We start from the raw sequence: 20,297 nt of genomic DNA on the forward strand, positions 1-20,297 counted from the left end.
CCTACTTTCAATCCAAGCTATATCATCAGTAAATGGAAATGTGACATTTGGTCACCTCAGTCAAATACACATTGCGAATAGCTGCGACCCAAACACCAAATCCCTGCTACTCATAGTTTGCCAAGCTAAGAAAGATTAGTTTATTCCCACTCTTTGCTTTCTATCTGCTAACCAATTTTCAATCCATGCAATTATATTTCTGCCAAGTCCATTTGTCCAATCTTGTTGACCAACCTTCTGTGTGGGAACTTATCAAAATGTAAATGCACAACATCCACTGGTTCCCCCTGATCTATTCTACTAGTCACATCCTCAAAGAACTCCAACAGATTAGTCAAACATAATTTCCCTTTCATCAATCCATTCTGACTCAGACTATAGGAGCTCCCATAGTGCTAAAAGTTTGCACGTGACAGCATTTGAATCAGCCTGTGCTTTTACGTTAAGAAGGAAGATTTCTATAGTTGGAAAATCTAAACTAGTACCCAGTGGGAAACTTTCACCCAAATTCTTGAGAGCAATTTAGCAGCTTCAGCCGTTCAAATCTGATTTCTATCTAAGTTGGCAAAGATCAGGGAGGATCAGGTAAAATGGTAGCAGGAATGTAAATCAAAGCTGGCAGTCATCTCTGCCAGATAAGTACTGATGAAATGAATATGAAACATTAAAAGATTTAATTCTGATGTACATAAGTACAAATATTGCACGCAAAATTGTTTCATTCTGTGACCAAATGAAACCAGATGATCAAGTAGTGTTGGTGAGCTTCATGTTTAATTGCAGTACACACACACAGCCGCTTCAGTTTTAGCCTGTTAGTTTTTAATGTATGAACTGCCCGATCACAGCTTTGAATGTAGGCCAGAACAAAGGAGAAATGAAAATAATAAAAAAATATTGAAACAAGTGCATTCATTTGGGCACGTGTTTCCTTCTACCTCTAGGTAGGGGCACTGATTGTCAATTTCCAAGTTCCACTTTGTAAAGGTGCCCCTGGTAAGCTGGCCATTTGCAGTAACTCTGCAGGACCCTGCCATGGCTTCCAAACTGATGTCCATGTTGTTATCAAATGTAGCTGCTACTGCAATTATCCTGTTGCTGTCAGGTATTCCCAAGCTTCTCCAAGTCGGAACAGCATGTTGGAGGAACAAGTCCAATCTATTTCTTCTGCCCCAAATTGCCCTCAGTTTCAGTGCAAAAGGCTTTGCATCAAATATTACAGTTGTAACCATTCCAATGGAATTACTTCTGAAATGTGCCACACCCTCCAAGTGTATACTTTCAGGAATCTCCAAGGATTTCAATCGCCTCATTCTCTGCCGCATAGTCCAAGTTAATGTAGCTTTGTTCTTGAAGGCAAGGAGCTTCCCACTTGTATTGAAATAATTTTCATTGTCTTGCAGCTCCAAGCTACCCGTGTAGAGGTTCTCTTTAACCTCTCCACCTGCTTGGAAGGCAAACCTCTTTTCTCTTTTAGTTCTCCCACTCTTGACCTTGTGTTCCCATTTGATTTTGGCACCATAGGAATCAGTGCATTTTGTAGTAACAGTCAACATAATAAACATATTTTTAGACAATGCCCGAAGTGATCCTGTCGAATCACATCCTTTTGGTCTCACCAAACCTCTAATTTCCATAGAGTTATTCAGGGAGTTACTACCTGGCCTCAAGTAGGAGCCCATCCAGTACCACTTAAGATGTGGTTTATTTGAAAAAGTACCATCAGTTAAAATTTTATGCCCATCAGCTGTTAGTTCAAACATGGCCATTTGTTTACCTGCATCGTTATTGTAAAAGGTCATCACTTGTGTATCACTTGGGAATCCCAGAGACTGAAATAACTTGAAAGTATGACGAAGTCTTGCTCTTAACTCCTGTCTAGGTACTAAATTCATGCAACCTTCGAAACTAAGACCCTGCTTGCTGTGCCTAATTTCTAGGACTGAGCAATATTGGTGGCGTCGTTTTGTAAGAGAAATCTGTACCTCAAAAGGTTTAATGCCAACAGTTCCAGAACAGTGTCCCAAAAGCAGCTTATGGGAAGCTTCTCCACTGCAGTTTACCTGAAAAGAGAAAATATAATAAACAGATAGCTTATTAAAATGAGGAAGAAAGCATAACTCATTAATGAGAAAGTAGTCCTGAAGAACAAAGACACTCTGTTGTCTATTTGTTCTATCAAGTACGTTTTCTACAACTTGAGTTTTCTAACTGAAGTGTCCAACCTTGAGATGGTCCCCATGCGATCCCAGTCAATCTTGACTTTATCAAGTTCTCTACATTTCTATGTCTTCAAACTAACAAAAAAAGAACCTGCCTGATGGTACTTCGTTCTTTAGGTTAGTCAATACTGACAGGCTTGAAAAGAGTATGCTAACATTTCTTTTCTGCAAAAATCCAATTTGTTATCCCTTCTCTGCCTCCCCATCCTCAGGTACCTCTCCCACCCCAAATGTCTACACATAACCGTTTGGAAAGCACTGCACTATAGGACCTGCAATAACAAAGTCTCTAAAAAATACGCAGGATAGTTAAGTGCAGAGCTATGTTGCTCAAGACCTTTGCTGCTGACAATGCAGCTTACAACACACAGTCCTGATACATTTTACAAGTGCTATGATAGCATATAATCAATGGTAGTATATACTAGTGTTTTTCACTATTATTTCAGTAGTATTTCACTGTTGGGTGTGCATGCTACTATATTTCATAATTTCACCAACAGTATGAATTATAACTACAATTTACGATATTACCCTTGAGATCATGCACACCATTACCACTGTCCACTGATAGAAGCATGTTCTATCTTATTTCACTATACCAGTCCGCACTAGTTGCATTGAGAAAAAGTTTGCTGCTTCTGATTTGAGCCAGAAATGATTGAAGTGAATGTACACATTACCACAGAAAGGTTTGTACCATTTCTACTGAAAATGCCAATCAAAATGTTCCATTAAATTCTAAAATATACAAATAGTTTGGCCTCATAAATGAACAGCTGTGCTGGGGGTTCCTGAATTGGGCCCAACTTTTGCACAATTTTGGCAATAATTTCTTTTTATTTTTCAATGCTATTGGAAGCTTAATTGAAATGGGAATGAAAAAAACAATTCATAAAATGACACAAGAAAAAAATAGACGTTGTTTTTAGAAGTCAAAATAAATTTGATTAACATTTAGCACTTTATTACATGCATGGACCTGAATGTGTGTTGATGACACTTGAGATAAAAGATTCAAGAAGTGCAGTAGTCTGGTCTATTCCACATGATATTCACAGCCCTACCTGAATTGTTGCTGGTATTTGATCAGACAATGCTGTTACATCATGGTTAAATGACAAAAAGACCTCCCCTGTTCTCATGGTGCTCCTCTGCTCTATTTCTGCTCTGAGGTGCTGTTTCTCTAATCTCATATTTACATTGGCAATGTATCCATTTCTCAGATTCTGTTTAGGGAAAAAGACAGGCATTTAAGTTGAGGAATAAAGAATCTAAAACTCTTTCTTTAAAGACCAATACAAAATTGAATTGTGGACACAGAAGACATACAAGGTTAAAAGAATCAAGGTTTTTATAAAACAGAGGACAACATATATGGAGTGAACAAGGTGCCTCATAAACTAAGCTCGTAAATTCTCACCTTGGATCCCAATGTTTTGCAACTGAAGTAATAACTTTTTAAATTATTATTGCAGAGGGATCCAAGAATATTGCAGGCAGTTAATTATAGTTTGTATGCCTCCAATATATAAAACTAATAACTAAGAATAAGTCATAGACAAGGATCAACAATATTGCAGAACAGTTTCACACTTTTACCCACTGGATAATTTGCTTCTTTGTGGGAGCTGACAGTTTCCTAATGAATGTGCTGACATTCCATATATGGATGTAGTGAAGAGGTTCATGCCTATAAGGTCCCTTTAAGGAGGTTCATATTTCGGTGAAGTTATACAATTACTGACACATTACACTTGGCCCTTTATTTATACAGCTTCTAATTTGGACAGCAGCATTTCCCTAACAGCATACATATTTGTTCAGTTTAGCACCAGAAATACTGAGTTAAGAATCAACATCGAGACCAAATTATTGTTCTCAGGGTGGTTTGGACAGGAAGATATGGACCAGAGATTTATTTTGATTTTCTCCACTGAAAATATGTGTGTGAAGTACCAAATATAAACAATTACATTCCAATATAAATGGCACAATTAGTTAAGACAAAAAATAAAAGTTTCTACATTTATAGTCTGAAGTTATAATTATCTAACTATGCAGACATATTTATGAGTTGTAATATAAAGGCACATTATAACATGGCTCATTAATAATGTGCCCATTTGCTACACACCACAAAATTAAAAAAAAAAGAATAATTCTCTGAGAATATGTCAGAGAGATGCAACAACAAGTTCCTTGCAGTGTTCCTTGTGTGGAAGTGACACTAGAGTACTTCACAATAAGGAAGAAATGGACAATGAGTACGAGGAAGACGCAGAAACAGGGAGCTAATAAGATGGAAAACCAAAAGCATGGTCATGGAGGACAGAGTTGAAGAGGTTTGGAAAGAAGAAAGAGAGCTGGTAAGGTGGAAAAAACCTGGCAGGCAAACCCATATTAAAGAAGCACGGTCACCAAATTAACCACAGCAGATACCAAAGCAAAATGCAGCAGATACTGGAAAGCTGAAATAAAAAACAGGAAGTATTGGAAATACTCAGCAGGTCAGGCAGCATTTGTAGAGAGAGAATCAGAGTTAACCTTCCAAGTCCATGGCCCTTCACCAACAAGCTGATAATTGTACAGAAAGTGGGGAGGATGGAGGGAACAGAAAGGAAGATCTGTGATAGGGCAGAGAACAAGAGAGACTGAATGACACAGACGATAGTGGTGCTGGCTGAGAGGGGCTGATGAAGGCTGAAGTTAGTGTAAATAGGGGGAACCATAATTAAGTTTGTTGCATCTGCAGGGGTGGAGAGAGTGAGAGGCAAGGAAGGCTTGTGTTTGGTGAATTGAGGATGTATATGGGAAGGTTAGATAAGAGACGACAACTTGTATGGGTCAAGGCACAAAGTGGTTTCAAACAAGCCAGCATTCCGGAATCTGGAAAGCTCAATGGAACTGAGAGAATAATGTTGATAATGTGAACATGGGTCCTATTGGAGGTGAGGACATGGGCTGAAGCATTTTAGTGTTGAACAGTGTTAAAGGTTGATAGAGGAATTTAGACAGGAATAAATGGAGAAGCCTATTTTTGTATTTAGTAAATAACTACACACAAACTGGAGAAACAGACTTTGAAATTTACAGGAGGTAATATTTGCGCTCGATGAAAAACACGATGATGCTGGAGGAATTCAGCAGGCCGGGCAGTATCCATGAAGAAAAGCAGGCGGTCAACATTTCAGGTCAGGACCCTTCTTCAGGACTGAAGATAGGAAAAAGGGGAAGCCCAAAGTGTAGGAGGGAAAAGCAGAGCAGTGATGGGTGGACAAAAGAGGGGAGGCGGGGTGGGCACAAGGTGGTGATAGGTAGATGCAGGTAAGAGATAGTGATAGGCAGGTGCAGGGGAGGAGGGGAGAGCAGATCCACTGGGGGGTGGGTCAAAGGTTAGAAGAGAGGAAAAAAGGGGGATAGAAAAAAGTGAGAGAGGCTAGGAAAGGGAAGAGAAAAAGAAACATGTTTGGGGGGGGGGGATTGTGGGGACGGGGTGTGAGCATTACTTAAAGTGGGAGCATTCAATGTTCATGCTGTTAGGTTGCAAGGTTCCAAGATGGAAAATGGGGGTACTGTTCCTCCAGTTCGTGCTTGGAATTCTCCTGGCAGTTGAGGAGGACGAGGACTGACATATCAGTGATAGTGTGGGGGGGGGTGGGGGGGGAGTCGAAGTGACTGGCAATGGGGAGATGTAGATCACGGTTACAGACAGAGTGCAGATGTTCGGGGATCTGTCCATAACCGCGATCTGCATCTCCCCATTGCCAGTCACTTCAACTCTTCCTCCCACACTATCACAGATATGTCAGTCCTCGGCCTCCTGCCAAGAAGAATTCCAAGTGCAAACTGGAGGAACAGCACCTCATTTTCCATCTTGGAACCTTGCAGCCTAACGGCATGAACATTGAATTCTCCCACTTTAAGTAATCCCCACACTCCATCCCACAACCCCACCCCCTAACCACGCTTCTTCTTTTCTTCCCTTTCATAGCCTCTCTCTCTTTTTTCTACTCTTTTTTTTCCTCTCTCTCCTTACCTTTGACCCACCCCCAGTGGATCTGCTCTCCCCTCCTCCCCCGCACCTGCCTATCACTATCTCTTACCTGCATCTTCCTATCACCACCTCGTGCCCACCCTGCCTCCCCTCTTTTGTCCACCCATCACTGCTCTGCTTTTCCCTCCTATATACTGGGCTTCCCCTTTTCCTACCTTCAGTCCTGAAGAAGGGCCCTGACCCAAAACGCTGACTGCCTGCTTTTCTCCATGGATGCTGCCTGGCCTGCTGAGTTCCTCCAGCATCATAGTGTTTTTCATCTAGATTCCAGCATCTGCAGTCCTTTATTTCTCTAATATTTGTGCTCACCTGATAGTGGTAGCTGCCAATGGATGAGAATGGGAGACCAAGTTTTTCCAGTTCCTCCACACTGTGTAGAAGACAGGCAGTTAGCTGGTAAATGGGAGTACCAGTAAATGTTCTTTCCATCTCCATAGAAGCTTGGATGTGTTTACTGCCACTTTGTATTTCCACTTTAACTGCACGATTATTATTCACATGGTCATAACTGAGAGAGAGCTCTCCATCAGAAGGTAAACCTAATCATTAACACTCAGAATTAATCAGTTGGCCATATATGGTGACTTCTGTTGAGGCACAAGCACTTTTTAAAGCAAAGTCAGGATGCATGTGAAGGAACTTATTTGACCTAAGGGGGCTCACAGCTATATTTAATATGACATTAACATGTGAAGATTCTCTTTCTAAAGTCACTGTGGGAATCAGAACCACAAACTTCTCAGAGCCTCAGGACCCTGAGCCCAATTGCTGGCTACTTCTGCCCCAGGTAAAATCAGTTTATATATTGCAGAGTGGGATTGGAATAAGGGCTTCCTGGTCTGTATAGTTCATTGCTAAAAGGGGCAGTGCCATCACCAACTCAGGAGGGAATTCCAGCTCAGCTTGACAAGAGACAAAGGGCTGCTTGCTGATAATCTTGGAAGTGTTCCCAGCAAAAGTTTCAGCTTTCAGAGTGGGGGGAGAAAAGGAAAAGGAAATTAAAATGAATTAACAAAGTAACATGAACACACAACTGATTGTTCATAGCTGTAAATTCCAACACTTGAACTGACAGAGAGGAATTTGAAGGTCATTGATACATGCCCCTACTTATGGGGCCAAACAATAATATAGAACTTACTTTTTCACTTTTAAAAATCCATGGCGATCCCATTACAGGAATAAATAAAACTTGCAATCCTACTGTCATGTTGCTATGTTTTAATCTGGGGAGACCTTGTCTATTTTGAGATGGAAATTCTTCACTGTTATATCCAATGATAACCAACTGTAGGTGGGGCTGAAACAGGCTTGTTCCCAGCAGGGGTTTTCTACAGGCCACTAGTGACATCATTCTCATGACCCCAGCAGCTGAGCACAAAGGTACTCTGTGGAGCAGATGCAATTAGCATCTGGCCACTCAGCTCCACCCCAAACAGTAACACAACCCCATTCATTCAAATACAGTTACTAACATTGATTATAAAGGTGAATGCATGTAGATTCTTAATTTTTCTTTGTTTTTAATTATTTTCTAGCAGTTTAAGATATTTTCAAATAAACTCATTATTTCTTTTAATTATTTAAATCCATTTGAACTGCTTTTAGATGCCTCTAATGGTTGGAGACATTTAGCATTTATAAAAAGGATCTTGACAGCAATGAGGCACCAGGTAGTTCTGTGGGCAGGGGCTTGTGATCTGCCACCCATGGTCCATGTCACTTGGCCAGGTGTCATCATGGCAGAACAACCTCAAGGCCAATTATTACCACAGAGCCATGGAAGCCAAGTGTGGCTACAGGGAGAGCACAATGGGCAAACATAGGCTGGTGCTGCACCCAGCACATTGACTTCTAGCTTCATGACAGATGGCAACATGGTTTACAAGCAAAAATCATTGGCTTAACAACATCAAGTCAATAGAGTTCACAGGATTACATTATTTTACTAGCAATGGAAAATGTTGCTGCACAGTATCATAGAGTTGTACAGCACAGAAACAGACCCTCAGCCCAACGAATCCATAACGCATCAGGCACTGTTGTGAGAAATCCACATGGATGTCACGTGACAGTAACGACACTGACCCCCGCTGACCGGAGGACAGCATTGCTCCTCTGATCGGAAGTGATACTACTGTCAATCAAAGTGCGGCTCCACCCACCCCTCAGGTGTGAGAGTACCTTTTGCACCTGAACCTGCCTGACCAGTATCCTTTGTCTCTGAACCTGCTGACCATTGGCTGTGGCAGGAACCTTTGTCTTTGACTTCCACACCATTGGCTCGTTCAAATCATAACAGTGAGGGTCCACCCAGCCTCCTAGCACCATAAAAAGGGCTGTGTCCACTAGCCCTTTCTCTTTTGACGACCCCAGGAGTAGTGAGACAACGCTGCAGAGGTCATTGGTAAGAGTGCATCACCACATGGTCAGGGAGCGTTTCACTCAGACCCTGGGTAGTATTAGAGCCAATGCTAGTGTGGGACAGGCATTGAAGTGTTATATCCTGAGGTTGTACACTGTTACTGTGTGTGTGTGTGTGTGTGTGTGTGTGTGTGTGTGTGTGTGTGTGTGTGTGTGTGTGTGTGTGTGTGTGTGTGTGTGAGAGAGAGAGAGCGCGAGAGAGAGCGCGAGAGAGAGAGCGAGAGAGGGAATTTTACCCCAGATGCGCTTCCCCTCACATGTTCGTGGTATCCTGTGCATGAGTGAGCATGTGTCTGTTCCCATCCATTCTGTCCCACGTTTGCCTTTGTGATTAAACTAGTTTTGGTCTACAAAGCTCGTTTCCAGAGTCCTTGATCCTTAAGACAGTTAAAAGAACGATTTCACACAACAGGCACCCATTTATACTAATCCAACATTAATCCCATTTTTTATTCTCTTTGCATTCTCGTCAACTCCCCTCAGATTCTATCACTCACCTATACGGTAGGGGCAATTTTACAGCGGCCAATTAAACCACCAATCTGCACGTGTTTGGGATATGGGAGGTAACCAGAGCGCCCAAAGGAAACCTATGTGGTCATAGGGAGAACATACAATTTTCACACAGATAGAATTGGAGGTCAGGGTCGAACCCAGGTCACTGGAATTGCGAGGCAGCAGCTCTATTAGCTGCACCACCCTTGATCTCGTAAGGGTGGCAGACTAACAAAAAAGTTTCAGGTGAACTGCAATTTGAGAGACTCAACATAACTGAGGTGAGGTCCCAATCAATCTCCCCATAAGCATTTTGTGATGTTAGATCATTGATCTGTAGACTCACCTGGGGTATTACAAAAACACATATGGAAAGAAGACTTTCTCTGACCAATATTTCCGCCTGATATTTTCATTTCATTAATTGTGTGGGAAGAGAATGAACTTTTGCACACATATCAAAGCATATATGGACTGAGAAGTTTAGTAATTTGACAGTGTTATCTGTAGAACATTTGGCCGACAGTCCATTTAGTTGACATTTCGTCTGCTGGCTGGACTTCCAGAGGCAACCCTATCTGGAAGCAATAGCTAGAGAGTAATTGGAATCTTTAGGAAGACTGGCTTCAAAATTCTTGGCATCTGGAAAGCCACATTAAATTGACAATGTACAATGGGCCAAAGATGTTTTTAACAGTCTGCTGCTGCAAATTTATACAGCACAAGAGGCCCAAGGTTAATAAACGTCTCGTCATGTAATAAGGCATTATCTTTTGTATTTTATATAATAGGTTTAATGAACATTGAAAGCAGAGTTATATTTTGGGAACATGCACAAAGGTAGTTGGCTGTCAACTGCCTCTAAAATCACATACCTGTAGTTATCAGTTCTTCCAGGTTGTGAGTCACTTTGCCAGTGACCTTGGTCTGGTTTGCTTTGGTGACCTGTAAAAGCTGGAAACATATTGTTCTATCATCAGTTTGCCAACAGGCCTGGCCCAGTCTTGATTCTTGTCCCAGCTCCAGCTGTCCCTTAAACTCAATCATTGCTGGGATTGTTGTGCTACCATTTTGGGTCAATGTGAGAATCAATTCATGGGCAGCAGTGCTACTGAAGGTATTGATATTTTGAAGGTGCAGCCTGTACAGGATGCCTCCAATTTTAATTTTCAGGTCACCTGCAATGGGCCATAAAAACAAGATAAACAATTAAAGATAGTGTCGAAAACAAACAAACAAATAAATAAATATTCTTAACAATTGGGCTGAAACAAGATCATTGCGGCAAGGAGAAAGAATAGGGCAGATCTTTTCCTGCCCAGAGATTGCTGGTTGTCTGTCCTTGCACTGTAATGGTTTTTCTCGCTTAGTCCTTTATTGAGAGGTCAGGTCCCTGCAGAAGGGTGTAGCCCAGGGTACCATTCGTTGGTGGCTCTGCTGTGGCACCACGACCAGGTTTACCGGCTGTCAAAGCTGTCACTGAAATTGGATGTTTGTAAATGCCTTGACATTCACGCATATTCAAAACCAACCAGGAAATATCACAAAATAAAAATAGTAACAATTTGAAATTATTTTAAAAAAAGCACAAAAATTACACACTATAAATATTGAAATTCACTGAATAAAACAAATGAAAGATGCCCAAAAAAATTGACCTGGCAGTCAATTTCTCCCATCGATTTGAAAGGGACTGCTTTACGGTCATCAGGTTTAACTTTGCACAGGCAGACTTCCCAGAGTTTGCAGGGGTTCATGCTGCACTGCAGGGGTCCACGAGAAATTTGTTGGTGCAAGACAGGGCAGCCAGCAATACAGGTGGCAGGTCAGAAGATGCCACTTCCAGTTGAAGCCTGCACCAGCAATAAGACTTACATGGAGAAATGTAGCGAAGTCCGACTGAAGTGCCAGCAACTGAGCAGAAGACTGAGCTCAATATTTTTGTCCATGATTCCTTACTTACCCTTCAACTTGCTTACTGTAAAATTGGATTTAAAGCACCACATTCAGATAAGGGCAATATCCAACTGCTGAAGCTAATTTTCAAAAACAAGACTGTAGAGAGATCTGCATTCCTTTGAAGGGACCAATTACCTTTGGTACACAGTTCTGTTGAAAGGACATTGACCTCAATAGTAACTCTGATTCTCTCTCCATAATGGTTTTCCTACTTTTCTTATATTTCAGATATACAGCATTATCAGTATTTTGCTTTCATGTCCTCAAGATATATATAAATACATTTGATAGCTAAACTCATCAAGATTGAAAACACTTCCAGAAACAATTGTGGTATCCAAACAGAAAGATTGTTTTTGATCCAAATTGGTCAGGATAAAATAAGTGACAGCCAATGGGTTGAATGTCATAAGGAAATAGGAATGAAATAATAGGTATTATCAAATTGTATCTCTAAATTATACATATAGGCATACATTTCTTAAAAGGGTCTTATGATTTGCTTTTGGTGTAAATGGAGCTTCTATAAATCTCCAGACAATATTATTGCTCCAATCAGGGGAATCCATGGTAAAATTATCAACAATGGACTGAGTATATGTTCTCAAAGGGACCTAAGGTATTGCTCAGGGGTACTGTACTAACTCAATGTAACTGCACTGTGTAATAAATTGACCTGTACGATCGGTATGCAAGACAAGTTTTTCACTGTACCTCAGTACAAGTGACAATAATAAACCAATACCAATACTGGTGACCTTCTGCCAAAAGTTACAACTAGGATTTTGGAAACCCCAGTGCACACTCACTCCTGTATATTTACAGATTTATTGGTGACAACAACTTTAACTCATGGGTTATTCTTGAGCATCACTGACTGCTTCAGAATGGCTTTGTGTTCAAAGGAGCTTGCTGATATGTGGCTAGATGTTTTTGGTCTGGTTATGAGTTACATGCAAGTTAAAGAGGAGACGAAGAAAAATATTTTCACCCAGAGTAGTAGGGGGCTGGAACTCACTGCCTGAATGGTGAGGGGGGGGGGGGGTGCGTGGGAATGAGGCTGAAACTCTGGTCTGTAGTCTTGTAGGTTCTGGCACATCAAGTACTGATCTAAGTATCAGTTGACATGACAGAAGGATTTTTGTTTCTACCATGCTTTCACGCAAAGTTCCAGGCACCCAGCACTACAGGAATAGTTTATTTCCTCAACTTCCTTCTAATACTTCTAACCAATTACCTTAACTCAGTTCCTCCTAGTTATACACTACAGTGCTAAGAGAAATAGGTCCTCCTTACCCATTCTATCCAGATCTCTCACTTATCTTTATACACTAATTAAACCTCTCCACAGCCTCCTCTAACCAAAGTAAACAATTCAGCTTTGCCAACCTTTCCTCAGAATTGAATTTCTCCAGTACTTGTAAATATTCTGTCTCCTTTCCAATGCTTTTGCAACCTTCCTGCTACTTGATCAGAAAGACACCAGAGTCAGAAATCCCATTGGATGAACCTCACTTCAGAATGTTATGGACCTTGGGAATGGAGTTTCCTGTGGTATTGTTTTGTATGGATGCAGAGGACATAAAGTCAAGGTTGATGATTCCCTAACACCAGGTCTCTAAGCAACTAGGTACTAACTTGGAGACTTGTATTGGTGAGTTTCACAGGGAAGAGGGGAACATTCCAGGCTGGGATCTGGGCCCGGAAAATGTTTAAAACAGCCCACTGAAACAGGGCTTGCCAAGGTCAAAATCTGTAATTTTCAGGCTAGGAAACTGTGTTCCCAGGAGTCAACATCATCCTTTAATAAATATCAGGACCCCAAACCCCTCAGCAACCAAGATGTTCATGGCAAGCTGATTTAGCTATCTTGATTATTATATTTATTGAGTTTTCCAAACACATCCTACAGTGTAAACCATCACAACAAAATGATACAAATGAGAAAAATGTTTACAGATTTCATCAATACCATTACCACAAACATTTCACTAAATATCAAGACGAAAAAATAAAATAGAGCCAAAAATTGAAGCTACTCAAAATCAAATCACTTGTACAGATTCATACGGATTTCCTTTAAAATGAAAGAACTCTGTTCTAAAAGAAAATTGTAAGCAGGCAAACAATTTGAAGCTTATTCAAATTCCCACATAACTAATTGCATATGATGAAACTATTCAAATCTGGGATTGTTTGATGTGTGGAACCTAATATACAAACACAAAGTGTGCAAGCATGGGAAGTGAGATCAATTCATATTATTAGCTCGAGCTTTCATTTAACATGATATTATTTAATTCCAATCATTTATTAACCCAGATATTTGTGGTTAACTACAGCAGTAATCTTTAGGAATGAGGTGGTGATGTGAGCAATAATGAAGTCAATAGAAATTTTTTTAAAAATCAGGAAAGATGCTAAATGAGCAACCAACTGACAATCAACATTTACACTGTTCTATTCAGTCAAATTTAGACTTGCATTTGAATGAATTACAAGGAGTTACAATTAAACTAATCAATGGTATGTTACAATGCTTCTGACTTAGTACATTTTTATTAAAGTCTATTGCATAATGTTCTTATTTATATACCATGCATCACAGGAGCTCAACCCATCCATTCCATTGTTTGCCATGCTTCTATGGTAAAGCCATGGATAAGGCTGCAGCGTAACACAGTGTTGATGATAGGCAATATTGTGGTGGTAGACGTACTTGGTCTTAATGATGGATATGGTGTGGGGTGAGAATCATATATCTGAATTGAACTCAGCACAACAATTCTAAGTAAACAGATTCAGCCTTACTAAATTGCCAGTCATGGGGCAGGTTCTGTGAGAAGGCACAGACTTAATGGTCATGGATGAAAATAAGGTATTTTCTGAACACTTCTAAATATTTATCACTAACTCCTCATTATGACACAAAGGTTAGCCTTTTTCTTTGGTGTTTCTACATTGCTACCTTGTGTAAAATTGCTTTAATCATTTGTGTAGGTCATTGCCACAATGATCTTGTTTCATCCCAATTACGGAAGCCTGACCTAATTTCCACCTGGAATGGGCAAGTACGTGTTGGGTTCTAGATGTAGGAAGATGAAATTGGTTATATACAAAGGTCAGTATCTTGTACAAAGACACAAGATCTCCCTTTGTGAAATGTATGGCTATGCAAGTGACACTATTGTTAGCAATAAAGCACAATGTGTATCTGATGTCAGAGGTGAAGAATGAAACAACTGGCTGATATCCAAAATTACAGAAATCCAACCTGTGCAATATAAAGTACAAACATACAAGTCAAAACAGAAGAATCTTTAGGGCAGTAATAAATAGTGTAAACAACTGTTGACAAATTACCTTTATTGGTATTATTCTGTTGTTTTAGAACTGCATCCATGTGCAGGAATTGTGGGATTTTCAGCCCATTAATCATATTGTGCTGGACAGTTCCGGTCAATGACATGAGCAAACCTTCCTGGTACTCTTTCAAACCCATCACATCTACCTCAATAGCTTTCTCATCAAACTGTAGACTGGAAACTAGTAAGAATCTAAATTCAGGCAAAATTTGTGTGTTAGTCCATCAGTGACAGATAAAAAATTCAATAAATCTGCAAAATTTAACACGTTTGAGCAAAGTCTACACAAACATTTTTAAACAGGAGGTTGTGAAGAGTGATGATTTCTTTTTATGGATCTACCATAATAATTAATAACCTTTTCTTTACCAGGTAGAGGCTCGAAAGATGAGGAAAACGCTCACTTTCTTGTTTTGAACTTGCATCAATCTTTTTCTAAATATGATTCAGATTTTTTCCAAAGTTGGCATGTTTTATTAATATGCAAAATGCAACTGGCATAAGACTTGAAACAGATTTCCAGAAGGAGGCAAAATTTCAATATTTGCATTGGGAATTTCCCATAAGACTGCACTTAATCATGATTCCTAAATAAATGGCTCAAGATTTCTACACTAAGGACCAGAGGAAGAAGATTAGGACTTGGATAGGACAGCCTACAATTGAAGGTTGGTGGACATGCATAATGAGATGCTAGAGGCATTGTCTAGCCTACCTGAAGGCCTGATCCTCTTCCATCAGGCCGGCCTGCTTAGTGACCCCAACCCTTATTCTCTTTTTAAAAAAAAAGAAATGCTTTTGAGGATTAAGATCCTGAGGGATGATATGAAGAGGATGTTTCCTCTTGTAGGAGAATCTAGAACCAATTAAAAAGAAAGGGATCATCATCTTGTGTACCCTGTGCTCCATATCAAGTCAGAGATGAGGCAAATTGTGAGGATTGAGAGTCTTTGGAATCCTCTTCCTCAAAGGGCTGTGGAATCAGAGGCTTTGAGTATTTTTAAGGCAGACATAGATTCTCGATAAGCACTGGGGTGAAAGATTGTTGGAAGTAGACAAGAATGCAGAGTTGAGATTGCAATCAGATCAGCAATGATCTTATTGAATAGCGGAACAGACTTGAGGGGTAGAGTGGCCTACTCCTGCTCCCAATTCATATCTTCCTATTCCTCCTTATCAAATCAGAAGAACAGCCACCAATGCATCCATTTCTGCTGAATGCAATCTGCAACTTGGTCAAAGCACTCGCTGTGGAGTTCAGAGAAAGTTATTGGCTTACTCTAACCAATCATCATAGTTCCTTTAAACAAGCTTCATGGTAAATCAATCGCCAACAAACCTGAAAATCTTTGAGGACCCTTTCAAGCCATGTGGGACAAGTGGAGATTCTTTATGGGGTGAAAAGGTTAGGTTCCCCATCAGCGCATAAACTGGATTAGAACATAGAACACTACAGTACAGGCCCTTCAGCCCACAACGTTGTGCCAACATTTTATCCTGCTCTAAGATCTATCTAACCCTTCCCTCCCACACAGACCCCTCTTTTTCTATCATTCATGTGTATATCTAAGAGTCTCTTAAATGTCCCTAATGTACCTGCCCCCACAATCTCTGCAGGCAGTGCATTCCACGCACCTACCACTCTCTGTGTAAAAAAACTTACCCCCGATATCCCCCTTATACCTTCCTCCAATCACCTTAAAATTATGTCCCTTCGTGTTAGCCATTGTCGCACTGAGAAGGAGTCTCTGACTGTCCACTCGATCTATGCCTCTTATCATCTTGTACACTTCTATCAAGTCCCCTCTCATCCTCCTCCTCTCCAAAGAGAAAAACCCTAGCTCGCTCAACCTATCCTCATAAGACATGCTCTCCAATCCAGGCAACATCCTGGTAAATCTCCTTTGCACCCTCTCTAAAGCTTCCACATCCTTCCTATGATGAGGAACACAATACTCCAAGTGTGGTCTGATTAGAGTTCTATAGACATGCAACATCACCTCGCGGCTCTTGAACTCAATACCCTGACTAATGAAGGCTAACACTCCATATGCCTTCTTCACAACCCTATTGACCTGTGTGGCAACCTTGAGGGATCTATGGATGTGGACCCCAAGATCCCTCTGTTCCTCCACACTGCTAAGATTCTCATGGTCTACCAAATCACTGCTGCATAAGGAGTAGTATTACTAGCTCCCTATTCTGCATACTTCTGCATAATCATTGCAAGAGTTATCATGCTACCCAATTTGCTGAGTTGATTTATAGTTAAATGAACACTGGTGATTCTTAAAGTAAATTGGAAACAAATACCAACACCTATTGGTGCTATGGAGCCCATTCTCATGGGCAAACTCTTTAAACATCAGCACAGTTCTGAATCTTTTAACTGAAGTTCTGAAAAGCACATTGAAATTTCTATAGCATAGACCATGCACATTTTACCTTGACTTGTATGTCTCCACTGTTATCTGAAATTGGCTGTTCACAGGTCCAGCCAGCAAGCTCTGATGAAGAGCAGCTTTAATGCCCAGAATCCCGATGTTCCTTTTATTCTCATTCACAACATCAAACTCTGTTACCATTAGGTCTTTACCATTGGAGTGTAAATAGAATGTGCCATTGTAATTAGTCTCATCATAATTCTTTGCTGTTGCATAGGCCTGTGTTTATACAGAACATTTCCAGTGTTAAATTAGATTAAAATTAATTAAAAAAGGTTTGTAACAATTCATATTAAAGGAACTAACTCTTGTTTGTTTACTGCACAAACCTTAATTTTTGTAAATTGATCTGCAAAATATACTGCTCAATTATTTTGTTAGCTAGCTACTCACTTACAGGTTAAAGACCAACAGTATATGCAACCCCTTATCTATTTTTAAGAATTTTACTTGTTCTCACTCAAGTGTGCAACAGCAGACTTCCATCTCATTGCCATTATCAGACCTTGCTGTACTGCTGTGTGCTGATTAGCTCTTATACTGTATTTGCCTACAAAGAGTGAGTATATATCAGAAGTATTTATTATCCTTTACAGAAATCATAGTATATTCATTCCACAAAAATGAGTGGGAGGAAAAACAAGTTGGTTCTGTTTCTATCCTAGAATCTTACCTATTCCATTCGCCTTTCTGTGTGCTTCCCAAACAAAAGTCTACTCAGGGTATTTGATACAGGGCATGCAAGGTGGTTACCTGGAAAGTGTATGGTACTGCTGATCGGTAGGGGTGACTGAACTCGGAATAAACTCGTATCTCATTGGAAGAGCCATTCATCTGAACAGAGAACTAGTTGAATGAAAAAAAGTCAATAATAAATCACCTTTAACAAATTAACAAATAATTCTTAAAAGTGTATTTTACTATGCATTTTATTACTGAAGGTGTGTTTTAATGTTAAAGATTTCATAAAATAGATCAGATTCACTATTTATTATTCTAACAATTATAATTCCAGCAGTTAAAAATATTCTATATCTCAATAAATTATCCTGATAGAAAAGTCTTTTTGAAAGACATATTTTATGCAATAAAATATATTTTAACAAATCTTTTTTTTTGTAAGGTGTTTAAGATAATCAAAATTGGGGATGTGAATAAACTAAACTAGCAACTGAGAAACCCAATAAAGTGGTAGGATGTGTAAATGGATGGAAGGTAATTCTCTATGGCTTCAATTATGCTTTTAAATACTTTGCAGAAATTTGCCACAGAGCATTGTGGAGGAGATGGCAGGTTGAGTAATGACAGTGTTCTGATGTACCAAGTTAAGATTCAATCTTTGATTCAATAAAGGGTTGATGGTGAATGGAAGCTTAGCTATTCCACTCTGGGGGTAATAAAAGAAAGGGTTGTCTACATCAGTCTAATACATGCCTCTGTGGTAAAACCACAAGGTTAGGAACAGATATCCTGTCAAAGGAGTATGATTAGAGAAAGCAAATCAATGTAAAAAGTTACAGAAAAGAAAGAACGAGATAATCCTGTGGTGGGTTATCTTCACTGAACCAAATGATGTTGAAATATTACCCCGATGATTCATTCAGCGCTGAATGCACCATGTAATGTACTGAGCCATTCACATCAGGAAGATCCTTTGGTCTACGTGTAGTTTGCCATTCTCACAGTACTAGTACTAAAAGTGGCTTTGATGGATCTGGGCCGGGAAGCAAGGGGGCAGTTGCAGGGAGTGGGAATTATTATTCACTATGCAGTAAATTCATGCATATTTTTACAACGGAGAATATGAGAACTAGGAATGATCTTAAATAAAACATTCACAATTTTAAAGTGTACAAACATCATGATGCTTCACCCACTCATAAATATAATAGTAAATGGACAGTACCTCAAACTGACAGTGAGAATAAATAGGCAGTTGGGATTTAATCAGTTCACATAGTGGATGAGAGGTTGTTTTGGACTGTAAAAAGGAGCATTAGAGAAATGATTCTATCAGCATATTCGAGGGTGAATTGGATATGTTCCTGAAGTGGGACATGGTTGAGAATTATGTGAAGTATTGTTCCCTGACTATCCAGTTGAATCGCAATGGGCTTGCGCAGTCCTCATGCTCCTGTATTGGGCAAGTACAAGATGCAGTGTAATGAAATTATTCAGCAGCACTCATTCCCTAAACCCACATAACAGAAAAACAAAGATAAAAAGGCATGCTTGAGGCATGCATTGCCTAGAAATGGTCCACAAAAGATTCGATAGACTGAAAATATTGAGGGCACCATAGGTTGCAGGTTGCATAGTCTTGCATTCTTTCCAGGAAGCAGAGGGTTAATCAGCTACTGTAAAGATTTAGTTGCTACCAGGTTTTCTTATAGATATCTTATAGATATAAAAACATTCTAATGTTCAACCAACATTTTGCCTCTGACCTGCGAGGTATCCAGCTTATTGATGGCAAATTTGCAATTAGCTCCATAATTAAAACTCTCATTCTTGCTCTGCATCATGAACAATTCCCCATCCAGTATTAATGTATGTGGAACTCGTAGCTATACATCAGAAAGAAATCAGCAATTAGATACAAATAAAATTTTAACTATTTTGTCAATACTGCCATTCCTTGATGTAATCTCGAGAAAAATTATCAAAAGTGATATATTGAAAATGAAAAAGTGAGGCAAAATTCCTTGTGAGAATTTCGGCAAAATGTATGGAGTGTGTTGTACTATTTGTAATAGCAAAAGATAAAATTGTAAATCAAAGGCATGTACCCCAACGAATCAATGGTGCTACAATAAAAATTTGTAAGCTGAATGTTCATAAATTGGGGAACACTTACATCTGGCAGTGCCTTAACAAACCAAAATAACATTATTATAGGATCCCAGTATACCTGTAGACTATGGTCTGTGTCAAAGTGTACAAGATACCAAAAATCTGTGTCAGTTGATTTATTCTGATATTGTCCATGAAATGTCAGAGCATCTCTTTTGTTGATTTTCATTGTTGCTTCTGCCTCAAATGTTGCCTGTAGCACAGATCATTCCAGATATTAGTACTTTCATAAAGTAATAAATGCAAATCAAAAACAACATATAAAAGAAAAATGAAGAAAACTGAGATTTAACCCTCCGCTGTCAGTGACCCAACTAAATATCTTCCATGAGACTAATTTTAAATACTAATAAAAACAGTTACAGTGATAAAATTATTCAAACAGGACAATAAACATCTTACTCCACACAGTTAACATCATAGCTTAATTACCATCAGCAAATAGTAATTTGCACTTTCCTGCCACCATTATCTTGCT

General features: G+C 39.6%; 1 protein-coding gene across 1 annotated transcript in view; it reads right to left on the bottom strand.

Moving 5' to 3' along the window:
* Positions 1–3,323: 3,323 nt before the first annotated feature.
* The window catches only part of LOC127573285 (apolipophorins-like), a 159,983-nt gene continuing 143,009 nt past the window's right edge, over positions 3,324–20,297 (bottom strand). The window contains exons 33-40 of the mRNA XM_052021337.1: positions 19,878–20,012; positions 19,414–19,533; positions 17,720–17,812; positions 16,968–17,185; positions 14,521–14,714; positions 10,074–10,376; positions 6,589–6,649; positions 3,324–3,451 (exon numbers count right to left, since the gene is read on the bottom strand). Of these exons, the coding sequence (XP_051877297.1) occupies positions 3,445–3,451; positions 6,589–6,649; positions 10,074–10,376; positions 14,521–14,714; positions 16,968–17,185; positions 17,720–17,812; positions 19,414–19,533; positions 19,878–20,012 (1,131 nt within the window). The 3' untranslated portion in view covers positions 3,324–3,444. The remainder of the gene's footprint in view (positions 3,452–6,588; positions 6,650–10,073; positions 10,377–14,520; positions 14,715–16,967; positions 17,186–17,719; positions 17,813–19,413; positions 19,534–19,877; positions 20,013–20,297) is intronic.

Source organism: Pristis pectinata, chromosome 8 (genome assembly GCF_009764475.1).
Source record: "Pristis pectinata isolate sPriPec2 chromosome 8, sPriPec2.1.pri, whole genome shotgun sequence".
Lineage (NCBI taxonomy): Eukaryota > Metazoa > Chordata > Chondrichthyes > Rhinopristiformes > Pristidae > Pristis > Pristis pectinata.